This window comes from Tympanuchus pallidicinctus, unplaced genomic scaffold, assembly GCF_026119805.1.
Source record: "Tympanuchus pallidicinctus isolate F22 unplaced genomic scaffold, pur_lepc_1.0 scaffold4, whole genome shotgun sequence".
Classification (NCBI taxonomy): Eukaryota; Metazoa; Chordata; class Aves; order Galliformes; family Phasianidae; genus Tympanuchus; species Tympanuchus pallidicinctus.
This window is the reverse complement of record NW_026294758.1, coordinates 21,906,252-21,924,182: the sequence shown is the minus strand read 5'-3', so window position 1 is coordinate 21,924,182 and position 17,931 is coordinate 21,906,252. Positions and strand designations below refer to the sequence as shown.

General features: G+C 35.5%; 1 protein-coding gene across 3 annotated transcripts in view; it reads right to left on the bottom strand.

Moving 5' to 3' along the window:
* Window positions 1-88: 88 nt before the first annotated feature.
* Window positions 89-17,931, bottom strand: part of SLC12A2 (solute carrier family 12 member 2) — a 52,757-nt gene continuing 34,914 nt past the window's right edge. The window contains exons 16-27 of one of the 3 annotated variants that reach the window (XM_052701077.1): window positions 17,480-17,591; window positions 15,742-15,882; window positions 15,424-15,530; window positions 13,498-13,577; window positions 12,015-12,155; window positions 11,286-11,333; window positions 9,618-9,740; window positions 9,339-9,450; window positions 8,805-8,891; window positions 6,551-6,686; window positions 5,081-5,148; window positions 89-3,032 (exon numbers count right to left, since the gene is read on the bottom strand). In XM_052701077.1, the coding sequence (XP_052557037.1) occupies window positions 2,897-3,032; window positions 5,081-5,148; window positions 6,551-6,686; window positions 8,805-8,891; window positions 9,339-9,450; window positions 9,618-9,740; window positions 11,286-11,333; window positions 12,015-12,155; window positions 13,498-13,577; window positions 15,424-15,530; window positions 15,742-15,882; window positions 17,480-17,591 (1,291 nt within the window). In that variant the 3' untranslated portion in view covers window positions 89-2,896. The remainder of the gene's footprint in view (window positions 3,033-5,080; window positions 5,149-6,550; window positions 6,687-8,804; window positions 8,892-9,338; window positions 9,451-9,617; window positions 9,741-11,285; window positions 11,334-12,014; window positions 12,156-13,497; window positions 13,578-15,423; window positions 15,531-15,741; window positions 15,883-17,479; window positions 17,592-17,931) is intronic. The other 2 variants (XM_052701078.1, XM_052701079.1) reach the window with 2 other exon arrangements.

Genomic DNA, 17,931 nt, shown 5'->3' with positions numbered 1-17,931 from the left:
TAGCAGATGCATACAATAAGCAGAAAATACTATTAGAAGTTAATCAGTTAAATTATGAACACGATTTGCTACTTGTTAGACAACTCAGTTGTATTGAATTCACTTCCTTTTATTGCAGTGACATCCCCATGGTACAAAGTATTAACTGCAATAGTTACATTAAAACATTAGAAAAGCATTTGTGTGTGACAGTTACAGTACAGTATCAAATATTACATCTTCAAACCAAGTGGGTCATTACCCACAAACGCTCAAATCTTTAAATTATTTTCAGTTATTTTTAAATATGCAATGTCAGAAAAGCATACAAAAAGAATGTATGTAAAAGGAAACCTAAATACAAACACAGAGTGAGCAAATAAATAATTGATTTTCTCCAGCTGTCTTTCTAAATCCATACAAAGAAACCTAACCTATAGAAAGTATGAATTTCTGTGTCAGTGATATTTCATTTTTCAAGTAATTAACCACGATTGGAACTTAACTAAATTTGGCGTCAAAATCAAAGCAGGAGTGACTGCCACTAACATTTGTTGCTAACAATCACTATTAACTACTGAAGTTTCTTGGAAGTTGACCTCATGCCTAGCGTTAGTGGACTTCTGAGAGTGCATATGTGAAAAGCATCCTACAGTATTTCACAGACATCATCCTAACTATCCCCATATGCATATTTAGATATATTTTATATAATTTTATACACATATATGCATGTATACACACACTTCATTTGGTTTCTGTGTTACAGATCACAAGCAATGATTTCCTGAATGGGCAAAAAACCTTTTAAATAAGTGTACCTGTGCACAATTCTTTTTTTTTTTTTTTTTTTTTTTTTTTAAAGATAGCAGCACTAAGTCTATGCCTTACTGTCTGTTCAAAAGAGCAAAACCCACAAAACAAGAAGAAACATGGCAATGATTCCATACTCACAATGTGACATTCATGTTTCCCAAAAACCATAATGAAACCTGTAATTAATTAATTTTGATACCCACCCCTCACTTAGAAGGAAGTAGAACTTCTACTGCAAACTGTCTTATCATAATTTTTACTGTAAGAAGCTGGGTTCATGCTGGCATCAGTTATCTCACACTTAGCAGCAATACATGCAAGTTCTTGTTTAGGCAAAATGATTGAATAGACTTAAATCCAATTGATGGAAATAATGGAAACATCTTCGTAGTTCACCAAGAAATTGACAGTGTATACTGCACTGTGTAGAATACATGTATATTTTTATCTTGAATCATAACTCGAAGCTTTATGTTGCCACACAATGACTAATTGTTTTATTCTCCAAAAGGAACAGTTACATTTTAATTTGATCTTGTATTTAGCATAATACAACTTTTCTGTGCATCCTTAAATTAAAGTCACTGAAGCATTGGTAAACTGATCTCTTAGCACATCCAACACTAATATCAAAAGCTTGTGAAATGTTTTTAGGCAATCCTTTCTATCCAAAATACATAGGAATTTAAAAAACAGCTCACATTACTAACCTCCATATAAAGGCCCAAGTGTAATTTCTTGTGTAGGTGTTCACATAGTAGACTAAAATATGAAGTTGTCAAAATACACAACGAGAGGGCACACAAGATTGGCAGTTTCTTGATTGAACATATAAAATGTATAAAGTAGAATGTATGGAAAAAATCTAACCTGGCAGATGATCAAACCTGAGTATATTTTAATAAGACTAGGTATATTTTCTGACAACTGAATGAATTGACTAAAAACATCTCCCCCTAGTAACTAGTGGTCCTTTTAACCATTTATAGAGAAATGCAAGAGAACATTAGCTTTTGTTTGTTTGTTTGTTTGTTTTTGTTTTGGATAGCAAGATTCCACATAGTGTTTACTGTTTTCTGTTAGATAGCATCACATTGCTCATATTATCCCCATTTAAGCCTTAAGTTGAGTTTTGTTTCAAAATAAGTTCTAAGTGACACCAAAACATCAATAGGCCAGGAACTAGGACAGGTCCTTTCTTCCAATTTTAAGGAGATGAATGGCCTTAGTCCATAAGATGAATTGTTTCATACTAGAACTATGGATTTATACAGCATCCTTTGCCACCACTAGCTAACTTTATAGCTGTGTATTTCAGACTAATGCCAAAAAAGAGCACAATGTCAAATTTGAGAAATAGGATTCTCTCTGACAGCAGTTTTATTTTGGAACAGAGCTAAATTTTGTAACAGTTAAAGTAAAACAAAGTCCAGACAACATCAAGGATTTGTCTTTGTTCAACTGACCTGCCTCAATTCTTGCTTTTATTTAAAGTCTAACAGATATAATAGTAATAATAATAATAAAAAAAAAAAAATCAACAAAACTTTCTGACAATAGAAAACATACAGTACTAAGAACTAATAACTCAATGGAAGACTAAAAAGCAGCATTCATTTTTATTGTAATATGGAAGAGACTAAAAACTAAAGAAAGTCTGATCTAAAGTCTTAGTTGAAGGCAGATTTTGACATTCTATATAAATTTACAAAGTAGGATGTATGGATGAGATTTGGTTAATTTCAGAAGGCACCTCAAGGCTAAAAGGCTTTTATAAATCTATAATCCTTTCATTGATTAAAAATAAACCACTTTTATTGCTGCTATTCAAATAGCAAACAAAAAGCTTGCCTTGTTCTTCAGTCTAACAAGGAATCCTCCCCCATTAAGCAAGATTAAATTACAGAAAATATAGAATAAAACTGAAGATGTCACAACTTTAGAAATACATTGACTTTCCTTGTGTGCTTTCAAGTCAGTGAAATAGTGAAAGAAGAGTCACTTTTTGCCTTTGTGATGTTAATAATCTATAGACCACATCAGTCACTCTTCCTAGGGCACTTAAGTACCATGTCCTTACAGCTGTCTCATGAGCAGTATCTTAGGAATAGAAGGTAAGAACGCTCTGATGATTCCCACGAACAAGAAGAATTGGTGGCAGATCTTTCGAAAGAGCTTCTAACCAGGCCATGTAGAGTGCACTAGAAACTGCACCTTTTCGTGCAACTGGCAGACTCCTGAAGTTCACATTAGGGAAAAACAAACAAACCAAAACAACACATTTATCATATACAATGAAAGTACAATTCTGCAAAGAGGTTAAGACAGATTTCCTAACCTCGCAAGTTTTTGCTTTTTTTTTCCCCTCAGAATTCAGTAAGTTAATCAACAACAGGCTCTATCCACACCTCACTTTTGGCCTTCTACCACTATTCAGTATTCAAGTAGCTTAATGGGGAATTCTTCTTAGTTAGGAGAACTACTACTCCGGATTTTAAAATTTTAAAAAGTTTTTTTTTTTTTTTTTTTTAAAATGATCCTACATTGGTGCAGCCTTCTCACAGGCATTCCAAAATATCCATACTATTTTCCTTCAAACTACCACCATAATATTTTCCTTCAAACAACTACTTTAAGTCTACTTGCCCTGTTCTAACTTTACCTTAATGTGGTACCACAAGCAATCTAACCAAGGACCAGTATTAGAACCGGTGCCACCAAAACATGGCAAAGCATTTTAGTAAATGGGGATTTCTCACCAAGAGGCAGTGAGGCAGCCATTTGCCATCCAGACAGTCTCTCCAGAGAGGTTTGCTGTCTGCCAGGAGACCACATGAATGATATCAAGCTACTATCTGGTAGAATAAAGCCAGAGGACTACTATCCACTCTTACTTTCTCAAAGTAGATCACATTAGGCTGCCACAAGGATATTACTTAATATTGGAAGAAATTTTATGGCCCTTGGAAAGATTTTGAAGGGATAAGGAGCACAGGTAGTGTTCTTTGTCTGTCATCCCAGTTGGAGAGTGGGACCCTGGTAGGAGGAGGCAAATGGGCCATGAACAAACAGCTGTGCAGATGGTGCCATTCTCACAGCTTTGGATTCTATTTTCTTGGACTCCTTCCAGAGACTAGTCATGTTGACAATGGATGGGACAAAACCTACTGCCCAGGTAGGGCAACAGTGCTCTGGACAGCAAGCTGACTGCACTGACCAGCAGAAGTTAAACTAGACTTGAAAAGAAAGAGGATATACTTGTGTGGCAAAGAAGAGCCAGGGAACACTGAAACATTAGAAAGCAGCAGGGAAAAAAAAAAAATACTTGTCCCAAAGAAATTAGGGGAGGGGCTCTCTAAGAAGGTAGCTTTAGTGTCTCTACACCAACACATATAGCTTGGAAGATAAGCAGGTAAGATGGAACCCAAGGTGCAATTAGAAACCTCTGACTTAACTGCTGTCACAGAAACACAGTGGGACAAATTACACCACAGGAATACTGTACTGAGGTTCACAAATTCTGTTTCAGAAGCTATAGGCAGGGCACAACAGGCAGAGGAGTTGCTGTTCATGTTAAGAAGTGCATGGAATGCAGAGAATATGGCCTCTCAAACAGCCATGAACAGGTTGAGAGCTAGTGGGTTAAATTAGGGACCAGCTCAAAATGGACTTCTGATGGTCAGGTCTATTGTAGGTCACCTGATCAAGGGGAGCTTGTGGACGTGATAGTCTTGCTTCAGCTACAACTACAAGAAGCATCACATTCACAGGCTCTCATGCTGATGGAGGACTTCAACCATGCAGATATCTGCTCAGAAAGCAATATGGTGAGATAAAGCAACCCAGGATACTCCTGGCATCTGCCAAGGTCAATTTCCAGGTAGGGAACAGAACAATTAGAGGTGAAGTATTAATGGACCTGCTGCTCAATAATGCAGTTAACTTCATAAAAGAAGTTGAGGTTCAAGATAGACAGGTATAAGGCGCTGCACTTGGTTGGGACAATCCCAGATCCAGGCACAGACTGGGAGAAGAGCTCATTGAGAGCAGCCCTGTAAAGAAAAATTTGGGAGTTTTGGAAGACAAAAAAGCTTATTTTTGCAGTCTAGGTCCATAATTCTAAAGTGTTCTGAAATATTTCCAGCATTGGTATCTTCTTGATTATTTCTATAATTCAATCTTATGCCTTGGCATTTTTCCCAACCTGTATTTACATATACTTATAGTTCATATTAGAATTCTATATTAATTAGAATTAAAATAACAGTAAAAATCATTTACTTACATTACAATTACATTAGCTGTACTTGAGTGTTCTTTGAGCAACTCATTTAGTCTGATCTGCCGATAAGTCTGTAACAAAAATGAAATTTGTTAGGAAGAGATCTTCTAGAAGTTAAAAAATGTTCATTTCAAAACCGATAAGTTATAATAATTCTTTGGTATGAATTATTTAAGCATTATATAAGCATGTACTTTCTGTTCAGTTTGGCACCCATTTCACTTCCCTTAAATATCTATGACTCTAAGACTTAGGTTGAGAAAATGTGAAAACTTAAACCAAGTACCACAAAAGCCAACTTCAATACAGATTTTCTACTAATAGTATCATCCTCCAAAGGTCCTGGAAGCAAGAGCCCTTGTGCTCTCAAGGTTTGTACAAGGTATCTTGTACACTCAGAGCAAGGAGGCATTTCAGAAGTGATCCTGATCTTTAGGAACGTACTTCCTTTTTTATCACTCTGTTCTTTCTTAACATCTTCTGCTGAAGATGTTCCTCTCATTCTTCCTATTGCCATTCTCTTTCTTAGCTTGTACTCACAGTCATCTGCAGATCTCTTTTCTGTCAACTAACTTGCAAAAAACATTCATTATTAGCTACTTCTTATAGTTTTGCTGTTCTCAGCTCAGCTGAAGTCTCTTCCTGGCCTGCTAGCTGCAGTAACAAATAAGCTATCAGGAGGAAATGGATAAGTTACTGCTATGATCTTGTTAAAAAGGTTTTGCAGGTAAGTTATGAGGGACAGCAAAGCATCTACAAGAAAACTAGTAAGTTTTTTCCTCGAGTATCTTTGTAATACACAGTTACTAGGTCCTGCCATAAGCTGCCAGTCAATCTATATCTACATGTTGTTTAAATCCTTGCTTTTTTACACTTGCAGTGCAGCATGACCTATCATTCCCATTTATTCTCCATTGCAAATCCTCAGAGAAGTTGAAAAAAATTCAGGAAGCAGAAAATAAAATTATGGGTGGTACATCTTTAAGAGCTTCCAAACACTGAAATTTTAATCAGTCTGTCTTCAGATTCTTGTCTGTGTCTGCATCCTGTTATAAGATGCAGCTGAAGTCTCCTCCACAGAAGCTCTGGAAAAGGAATCTTTCTGGAGTGTACAGTGCACAACCACTTGAGAAAAACCATCACATCTTTAAACATCCACTAAAACCACAACTAGGTAGGTAGTGTTTGCTTTTTTTTTTTTTTTAAATAATGAAGCACTGAAGGGCAGACTTGGCTCAACTAAAAAAAAAAAAAAATGCAATGGTTCAGGCCCACAATCATAAAATGCACTTTTTTTTTTTTTAACTATAAGTGATCCCCCCCATTGGATTTAGATGCTTTCTAGTAGTTACTCATGAAAGCAACTACAGAAACACAAAACAGCAATAATTAGCCAGCTGGCATTATGTGCACAAATACAGTAGAACATAAAGTTTCTTGGTGTTTAATACAACATGCTGAAGAATACAGAACCTTTGTTTTATAAAGCTCAAGTTCATTATCTGTTATCCTCCACGGTTCATCCTCCTTCATCTTATCTGCAAGCTCTTGCTCTTTATCATCTTCATGAAGTCTGAAAGGCTCTATCATTTCTTCAAAAGCTGCAATACTGTAACATCAAGAGAACAGTCATTAAAACAGACATGGCACTACTGTGTCAAAAATGACTTTCACACTATTAGACAAAGTTTGATTGACATGTAAAACCTGAGCAAACTGTCTGTACTTGCAATATGGAATCAGCTACTTATATATGTCACAATTAAGGTAAAAGCAGATACTGCAGTTTAACTTCAATTAGTGACTTTCACTGTTTTCTGGGTGCAAATGTAGTTTTAGACAGTTTAAAAGAAACTAACGAGTTTTACTAAAGAATTTTACTACGGTTATTCCAAAGCTGATGACTAGTTACTGTACACTTTCTAAGCTAGAATTTGGAAGAAACTATTAAGTTTGAAGATGAATTTACAGGTCACAAACAAAAAAGCCCTAAACTACTATCAGGTCTCATGCTAGTGTCACTAGGGCTTCAGCTTTGTTCTCATTCTGCTCTTTTCATCTTCCTGTAACAGCCTAAAAGTGGCATTCAACTGCAAATAAGCAGTGAAATTTTGTTTCCTCTTTGTTAGTTTTTATTTTTCAAGAATATAAGCTGTCATTTTGAAACTACTTGGATGTTGTATCAACAGCTTCAAAAGAAAGCTTTCTGAAGGCCAGAAGGGTATTGATTTCTACTTAAAGCAGATTACTGTAATGCTACAATGGGATGGAAATAACTGCGATAATAGCGGGGTGGCAAAGTCTTTTGTTGCAGCAAATGAGAATGAGCCCAAATGCAGCAGCCGTGGACACAGAAATTAAGGGCTGCTTACCTTTAGAAGGCCTCAGATAGACAGGGATCTCCTAGGAGAAATACCCTCCTCTTCACTGCCAAACCTTAAATGAGGCCAGCATCCACCCCTTCCAGTCACTCAGGAGCACTGCATGCACCTGAACTTCACTGGGTCAGCCCTGCCTTCCCACCAGGTGTTCAATCACTAATTCAGGCCCTGACTTAGCATTAGCACCCAACTTTTTTAGGGTGATTTACAATTATCCTACTTTCTCCACCCACATTATGATACTTCAATAGTAAAGTAAGGCTGCTGCATGTTACAAAATGTAACTTATCTTTGAATATCTGCAGCTTATGACATGAGAAGTCAGAACATCAATGAAAAGTTTAGCAGAGGACACTGAAAAGTATGTGTTACATCCAATGAATTAAAAAACGTCAATTTTTTTTTTTAAATATAAAGAACAAGACATTACCAGCTTCTATGGTTGAAAATTACAGTACAGAAAGTTCAAAACCACTATTTAGGATATATAGTAATATCAGAACGTACTTACACCTAAGCATCCACGCAGTCAAATTGGAACTCAGACCCCATTAACAGTATTCTGTTACCTCTAACGTTTTCAGCACTGTATAAATATTCTTTCTACTTAATTTACAGATACTGTTAACTTAAATTGGATTCTTTAATAAGCTTTTGGATTTATTGTAGAGAATGTTCTCAAAGAGAGAAGAAAAATGATTGCAGAAGAAAGAGCTTATTAAACACTTCCATGAAATAAAAATGTTTGCATGAAATTCTACAGTCTCAATTTTTTATACACTGCCTCTTGATTTACACATTTTACAGTACTGGAATCCCAAGAATCAAGACAAACATACTAGAGCACTAGGAGTACTCTAAAGCTCTACCATTTTAGATACTTGATATATTCCACATAATTTGTATTTTTTTTTTTTTATCTTGAAAATCAGTTTTCACATACATGATCATAATTAGGTAAGTTACAAATCCAAGCTAATCTAAAATTAAAGGAAAAACAGATCAGACTATTTGAAGATGAAGTTTCATGACATTTAACTAAGCACCCAGTAAGACTAACAATTCACATTTTTGCAAGTATTTCTTTTTTTAAAGATTTTTCCAGATTTCTAGCAACTGGACAACTTCAAGTTTAATGTAATGCCCTAAGTGCTGGAGATCCGAAGAATAAGAAATGGTCTGTTCTTAGATGCAAGAGTTTTTCTTTAGTTTACTTTTTAGATTTCTGTAAGGCACCAGATGCCATACTGCCTTCTTTCTGACATTTATTATGTTGGAAACAACTCTATTCTATTCATGAAATAGATTAAGAACTCAAAAACAAGCTGGGTTTTTCTGAGACTTACTTTTCTTTCTTTGGCTTAGTATTAATATCCCCAAGAACCATAATGTCTGAGAAGTCTATCCGAAACTTGCTGAGCAGGGTAGCCATCCTGTACCAAAAAAAAGCCTTAATGTATATTCAGATTTTTCCCCAGGGTAAACAGGTAAGTATTTGGTAATAAATACACTTTTTCAAAAAGGCAACTTAAACATGAAATTGTCTGACTAGTATTGCTATAAACCCGGCATACTGCTAAGAAACGAACAGCAAACTGTTTTTAAACATAAGAACTTTTCCCTTTAAGTCTCTCTTCAAGCTCTCCCAGGAAGTTCTTTAGTTAGAAACTAGAGAAAATGTTACTGCCAGACTGCTGTAGAAGTAATATTTTATTTTGAAGCAACTTGCTTAATGCTATTTAGTGGCAGTGGAACATTTTTATGGAGAGGAGAAATAGAATATGGTTACACCTCTGATAAAAAACAACTTAAAAAGCTACTAAGAAGAGTCTCACTTATTCTTCAAGCATTTGAAATGAAAATTTTGAAGGTAAACTTACGCTCTCCTGTCATGATCAATCCTGTTTATTTTTCCACCAATGAACACTCTTATCTTACACTCTTTCCATTTTTTCTTGGTTGTAATAAGATACGGAATCAATAGTGTCAAACCTGCATTTTGATCAGAATTTAGGAATGTGTCAGAAAGTACAGTTTCATATGAGAATTTAACAGTAGCTTGTACATATACCATCTGAAAAGTATTTATTAAGAGTAAGTTTTAAATCACTTCGCTTTAATAATTCTTTTCAACAGTTTTAAAATACGAAGTACATCACCTCCATCATCAAAGAGCCACCAGACATCAATATTGCTTTTGCCCTGTTTCTTCTGAAACTGACTACTAGCATCAAGAAGCCTTTGGTCAGCCAAATTTAAAGGAGAAGACGGGCTCTTTGAATCTAGAAAAAAAAAAAGAGTGTTCATTTTTAAGTATTATGGTTAATAATGTCAAAAATCAAATAAGATCTTAATATTTTGCAGACTCCCTATGTTTTTTACTTAAACTATTATCCCCCAAGCTGCAAAATTGAACTGAATTGATAGAAACTGATCTACATTTAGGGAGCCTGTAAAATCCTAATTTCAGTAGTTAAAACTTCAATCTCTTAATCATTTAGCAGACATTTGACAAAGGATTGCAAGATCTTGATATGCTTGTTTGCCTGGACAATTACATTTCACACATACATTCAGGGCATTAAGCGATACACTGTTGCTACCTCTTGCATGTGACAATATTTCTCTGAAATTCATTGACATGCTAATTCACAAGGAAACACCAACTCTTCACAGATTATCCTGAGTTGGAAAGGACTCACAGGGATCATCAAGTCCAAATCCTGGCTCCACAAATGACCACCCAAACACAAACGTCCCTTGAGCTGCAGCAGATCAGGGCCGTGCCCACCGCCCTCTGGTGCAGACCCTTTCCCTGCCCCTCCCTCACACAGCTCCATGCCGTTCTCTTGGGCCCTGATGCTCAGGACTGATCTTTCCTCAAATTCTTCTTCCTTCAAGTGGACAAAAGAAAAGCTGGTTCTAGATGTCAAAGTCACCTGCAAAAAGTAATTTAATGTGTGCTAGGCTCTAAAGCACAAAGCAGTTTATTTTTTGCAATGAAGAGACTGGATTTACTGAGAAGATGACAACACTGGCTTTTTCAATTACATTAATACATGAAAATGTATTTTAAGTAACAACTAAAAAGATAAAGTCAAATTAACTCCCTCTGCTTAGTTAAGAGACTAGTTTTAACAAGGAATTTGAACATTCCTCAGTCCTTATTTTATTCTGAAGTTTAGAGTACATCTGTAACTGACTTATTAGTATCCTACTTTACTACACACTGTTCCTCCAAACTGCCATCTTGTGGTTTAAGATGTAATCTCAGTATGTTATTAAAACAAGGGTTTCTGGATGTTGAAATTCTGAAGGAAACATCAAATAGGATAACGTGCTTCTTAGGTAAGATTAAAAACCTGCACTTAAAAGCATCTGAAACAAACCAGGTGAAAATTCACCTCTGAAAATGCTGTTTATTTGAATGACTACTTCACAGTATTTCAGATGTTAATCTCACAGACTGGCTGCATTATCCCTTGCTTTGCAAACTACTGAACAAATCAGAAAAAAGCAACAATTATAGCTTTAGAAGATGACTGAATAGACCAATGAGGCACTTCCACTACATCATTAATACTTATACTGTGCCCAAAATCAAATGAGGACTCAAATACCTAAGACATAAATAACTTAGCAGGCTCCTGAACACACTTAATCCCTATAGATGAAGCACGTTCCAGAGCAAATATGAAGAAACAAATTGAGCTTGTATGGCTGATATTTTCCTGTCTTTCAAATATATGTGCAGGATGAAGTACAAAAGGAAAACTGAAATTAACAATGTGAAAGTATGATTTAACAAAAAGGTGAAAAATGCCTGCCTTTTTTCAACAGTGGTTGTGTTGGAGTCTTTCCATCCTCGTCCTCCTCTGGAAGATTTTTAAAGATACAAAATAAAAAGGTTAATATCCTTTGTGATGTTAATGAAAACAGTACAAGTGCATAAAAAAAAGCAAAGAAAAGAAAAATGCAAAATGAAGTGAATTTTCATACAAAGAAAAGCACACAGGTTTGGTCTACCATGTCCTAAAATAATAGGTATTTGAACATAATAGTAACTTAATCGTATTTCTCAATAGTTTAGTCAATCCAAAGTTTTACTTGCAAAAGAGGAAGGTTGGTTATTGTTATGTCAGGTATTCTGGATCATTTGTGTTGGTTAACATGCAGATCATAAAATATTCAAGCCTGAGGTGAAAACCATCACTGTGAATTCACCAGCCTTAAAAACCACATTACTAACAACTATCTGTGAGGCCTGATTCCCAACAACTTTTATTGGCACTCAATTAACTAAGAAAACAAAAAAGGTACTGTTGGTCACAGCCCATCATCTGTTTTACTTATGTCATAAAAATATGATTCACATACTTGTAGTCTCTAAAGCAAAGTGTTTGAGCTATTAGACATCAGCGCCCCAAAAACCATGACAACTTCTCTTTCACAGATACAACAAAATAGGAGGAGAGAGGGACTGAAGAGGTAATGAGAGAAAGAATGAGAACTCAAATTTCACTGCTAACTAGCAATTAGCTACCTTAACTAGTTACCTTTATGTAGAGCAGGAGTTCTCTCACTAGACGATGGAACAAAAGCTACAGAAGTGTCTGTCTCAGACTTCTTGCTATAATCCACCTTTACTATGACATCCTTGGAACACGGAGATTTTTCTTGGGATGACAGTAACTCTTCTTTGGGAAAGCAAAGAAACACATTATAAACCACTGACTTGTCCTAGATGGTAGAAGATGGAGGTACGTGCCTATACTGAGATGATTTGCATTTAGCTAAACAGCTCAACTCCACTGCCACTGTCATGCTATAGCAAAGAGGGAAACCAAAAACAAAAATAAACCTCCACCACAAATGAACAGCTTCTGAGTACAAAGAGGTACCTGCTCTGAACAGAGCTCTGAACAGAGCTTGAGTCTCTACTTCCAAGAGATTTTGAGTTCTGAATGCATTACCAAAGGCTAAACATCAAACAGAGCTACTTAACATTGAGGAAGTACAAGTTTCATTTTGTACTAATTACCATTTACATTATGGGGCTTGTTTTTTTTATTTGCAAATGTTTAGCACTATAATGACAGTACCTCTAGCATAAATAGAATTTGAAAGTGGGAGCTAAATATAACTGCTGGCTAGAAATATTTCACATTGAGGTAAAGTTCCCCACAAGGGGAAAATCCTCTTAGAAATATTGGGTTTTGGTATCAGTTACTAGCAAGCACAAAAATCCAGATAGTGTAAACATAACGTTGACAAGATGCCTTAAGTTTGAAACACACCAAAAAAGCACTGCGTTTTCTGCCATTATATTAATGGAGTTAAACTACTGGTTTCATCTCACATTGAGGTTCCTTTTCCTGACAATCAAAAAGGGGAAAAATGTGTTTCATGAAACATTTTACATGCAAAAAAAGATTGTAAACTCTAATTCCAACTGGAAGTTTATCTTCACACCAGGTCCCGAAACAAAATGCTCCTTTTTTTTTCCCCCCCACACTTCGCTTCAGTGGAGCTGTCTGGTTACTGCCAGAGTTAAAGCAAACTTATTTGTCTCAGTGGGTACTAGCACCTTCCTGACACATTTCGAAACCCAACAGACTGCAGTTGTGGTCTCTAAAGTATGTAGTGGCAAAGGGAGCACTGAAGAAGGGAGAGACACGTGACTCACACTACCTGATCAGGCAGCCCAAATCTAGAAATACTTAATGCTGATTTTGTTCCTCAAATCATTTCAGTAAAAATATAATTCCTTTGAAAGCAACAACTTACAAATACAGATAGTTGAAATGCACAGAAAAGCAAATTCTGTTGCTGAACATGGGTTATTTTTATTGCACATTTCAGGCTCACTCATTTCAATGGCTTTTGTTCTATGAAAAGACTGGTGCAGGAGTCTTGCCTTCTTTCACTTTTTTTTTTTTTTTTTTTTTTTTTTTTTAGATAAACTACCTTCATTTAGTATTTTCAGAAAATGGTTTTAAAAGCAGTAACAGCTAATAATGACAGGAAACAAAATCTTACCTTGCCCCTGAAGGTGAGAAATGTCTAAACCCTCCTTTAGGCGGATGACAACCACACCATACTGAATGTCAAAGGCATCACTAAAAAGAAAACAACAAAACATTTTACCTCTTCTTTCCCAGAAAGTCTACTTTACATGCCCTCTGTAGACAAATATTAATGATTAAATGTTGCCATTTAAACTCCCAAATCATACATTTGTTACAATTTCAGTTTCAATTCCAAAGGAACACACGGAAAGGTTATTTACTACCTTTCCTCTGACTCTGTCCTATATAGAACAATGATAAAAGAGTAACAGGCCGTTCAAGTTCCACACAGATGATGACAAGATGAACTGGAAAATGTAAGTGATGCTGCAAAGTGAGGCATCAAAGAAGGGATTTATCTTGAGATCTTCCTGATAGTTATGAACTTCCAAAACATTTGGGTATTAAAAGCAATCTATGAAGTTGTAAGTTATAATGAGAACAGCTACTAGATACTCATTTCCATTGTATGTGATGGGGAAGAAACTCACTCTTATAAAGACTGGAAACTAAAAAAGGAATCTTAATTATTGTAGAAAAAAAAGACTGACTAATAATCAGAATTAAAGTCTAAGTGAAATGAAGAACAAAAAGAATGCCCAGAGATTTAGGACTAATCTAATATAAAATTAATCATATCATATTGTTCGCTTTATCCATTCATCAGTCTTTAAATTACAACAACTCATTACAACTAATTCAGATAACTCCTATGCTTTTCCCACAGAGGAATTCTACAAGATTTCACTCAACACTTCTCATTAAGTTTCACTACTTCTAAAGAAACGTGTTTCAAGTATCAACATTTTTATAGCAAATGCAAGAAACTGAGATAAATTTAAGTAGTTTCACCCATTATTTAATTTTTCAGATCTCTATGGTACTGCATTGGGCATCTTAGAAACATTCAATTTTCCAGAAATTTTCTGAAAACACACTTGCCTTGCAGTTACTGTCTCCCGAGGTTTCTCTGTGTGATGCAGAGAATCACACAGAGAATCAGAGGGTTGGACATGAAAGTTCTCCCAGTACAAGACATTTCAAAGTAAATAATAAAGAAAAAAGCAAACCCAAGAACTCACCAACATACTGCCTTATTTTCCAATCTATTTTGTACTCCTACTTTTTTTTTTTTTTTTTTTTTTAAAGAAACTGGAAGACTGAGTGGGTGTGCTTTTTCCTTTTCTAGAATCTGCCTGTAATCCCTTTCCCATCTTTCTTTTAAAAGCATAGTAAATGAGTGCAAAATACAGATGAAACAGGTTTAACAGTGTGTTAGGAAAACAGAAAGAAATATCTACGTAAATGTTTTTCCAAAATGTTAGTAGTAGCAGTCAATATTATTTTCAGACACAACTGGTCTACTTTTCAGTACTACCGAAAGTACAGACAGATTTCTTTTCTCTTCCACCTTTTAGCTACTTTTTACTTTTGGTGTCAGTGCAGTGCATCTGCTCTAAGTATCTTACTTATAAGAGGGAAAGCTGCAGCCCAACACTTGATTCATTTTCTACACCTAATCTGCACAGAGGAAAAAAAGGTAAGAAAACCCCCACTTTCAACAGAAAATATGGTCTAATGAATTTAACAGACACATAAGACACTACTTCCTTCACTGAAGACAGGAATTGTTAAATCTCAGACTACTGCCACAACTCCTTCTGGAGGCAGAAGGAGTTATGTGGAAATCGGGTCTGCTAAAGCTATTAAGAGTTGGTCATATAATTCCTGTACCAGGAAAAAAACCTAGCTTTTCTGTATTGCAGTATAGACGAGTCTATCTGAAACACAGGAGGAAAGCTTATGCAACAAAGACGTTGGGGTAGAAGTTCTTTCACTTTTTAAGAAACGTACTGAAATGGAACACAAATGCAACCTCTCTGCATTTTCTACTTACTGGAACAAATTAATGTAGGTTTCAACATCTCTCATGTCACTTTGTCGCCAGTTTTTCTTAAATCCAACAACAAGAGTGTTAGGTCTCATTCTACCCAATCCAGCAGCCTAAGAAGAACATAATACATTTAAAATTGTGTTACTGACACTAGTAAAGGTTCAATTATTTATTTCAAGCAGAAAATACAGCTTTGAAGAGTTTAAGATAACCTTACATAATGAAAATACTTCAGCAAAGTGTAAAAACATTTCTGTTTTTTTTTTGTTTTTTGATATTAGAAGTCCCTGTTTTCATTAAGAAAAAGGAAGAGAGGTACACCTGCATTAAGTACTGTCCACCATCCCTCAAATCCTCTGCATGCACTGGTGCATAGAAAGCCTTCATCTTGTTTTTAATGAGCCATCGCTGGTATTTAGCCAAATCAGTTGACAGCTCCTTCATGGCTTGCCTCCGAGGACCCTTTTAAAACGAGGAAACATGAAGGAAGGTGAACAAGAATTATGAGCACAAGTAAAGCCCTGTGTTATTTGTGCTTTTTTTTTTTTTAAGCTACTTTAATGCTAGAATCAAAATCAAACTTGTCTGAAAAAGGACTACAATTTTGCCTGTGACTGTAAAAAACAAAAAAACAAACATGTTGCAAAGTCATCTTTTCTTTCATTTTTTCTTTTAATGACCTGCATCAGTATGTATCCCTGTGCTCCTTGCAGACACCAAAATGCTCAAGTTATGTTACTGAAGACAGAATTGGGCAATATCTGCTTAAAAGCATACAATTCTGTATTGCTCTTTTTTTTTTTTTATTTTAGATGATAAGTCTTATTTAGAAAGTATGGTTAAGTTGAAGCATATAGAAGAGTAACCAAGGTTTGTACTAAAGTCACACTTTAAATGTTACATTTACTTAGATGTTCTTAGTACTGTATTTGCAAAAGAGTGACACTAAAATATCTAGCAAAAAACTTTGTGATCCTACTGCTCTAAAGTGCATTCAGTAACATTTACCAAAGATGCAACAGCTACAACGCAGCTAATTGCAGTTTTGGGACAGGTGGTAGTACAACAAACACCTTGTATTAAGACAACCGTTCTTCAGAATAGCATTGTGATGAACAATCTGAAGTTTGCTTCCTTCTGTCCCACCAATACTGGTGTTCAGTAGAAGACAGACACATTCTGTTCTTGTGCTTAAAGTGATTATGTTTGTTTTTCATTTTTTGTTGTTGTTGTTGTGAAGTAGCAATAAGTGCTGAAATTACGTTCCCAAGAACAAACCTTTTCCCCATTCCCAGGACTCTCACATCCTGACAGAAATGATGAAAAGTTACTGAAATACTCAGGGCTGGTCAGAAACAGAAGGAGGGGAGGAAAAAAACTGTTAATAATAACTAGAAATAATCACTGTTTCACTTTGCCAGTGGAACAAATCAGGATTAAAGCTAGTTAGAAGCTAAAAACAGCTCTAAATTACCAGCTAAATGATACAAAATTTACTACTCAGTAAGACTTTCTTTAGGCTAGGGTGTATAAGAAATATTAGCATAGCAATGAATATATCTGCTTCACGGAAACACAATGAGGAAAACTTTTCACATACTGCTCCAAACAAGGCCTGATGGAATACTTTAGACCAAATGATACAAGGACAGAAAGAGACGTACACCGTAATTCAATGTTCACTTTACTCCTATAAGGCTTGCTAGGAATTTAAGTGCTAAATGATCAAAGATAATAATTTTGCAAAGTATCCCCCTTCTCCACCATATTTCATGCATATCCTCCACATTTACCAGAGCAAGATCCCTTTAAGTACAAGTAGATTATATAAAAAGCATACCGCACAGATGTCTGTAATAGCTGCTTTAACAACTTTCATAACTCCCTAAAATTGCATCACACCTAAGTGGGAATGGTGATGACACATACATGAATAGATCCTACTCTACTTCAACACCCCAGGATACTATAGCTTTTCTTTAAAATGGAAAGAGACAGTTTTGTTAAAGGAAAAAAACAACAAAAACACAATATAACTTTAAAGATAGAATACACTTACCATATGTACATGGCCGCAGATCATTAAGCCCACATTTTTGGTAAAAGCATGGACAAGGTGAAGTAAAGCTGGACGTGCATTTGGGGCACCTGTCATAATTAAGCACTGTGGCCTAAAATTGTGAATAAGAGTTGGGAGAAATAGTTACAGTACTGTTTATCTTGAGAGTTTATATAGTTTAGAAAAGCTAATTCTAAATGCTGGTCCCAAAAGAACAATCTTCAGTGAAAACAGTAACCTCATCTATTCTTACAAGACTATGTTAAATTAAGCAAAGATCAATCTTCCACAATTGTCAGCAGATCTATGAGCAACTGGTTTCTAATAAATAAATAAATCAGTAAATCCCATTAATTCTGAAAACTTACACATTTAAAAAGATCAGAAACAGACTTTAGACAAGACTAAGCCAGGCAGGTAAATTTCTTCCCCTATTAGTCAGTCACATCCCT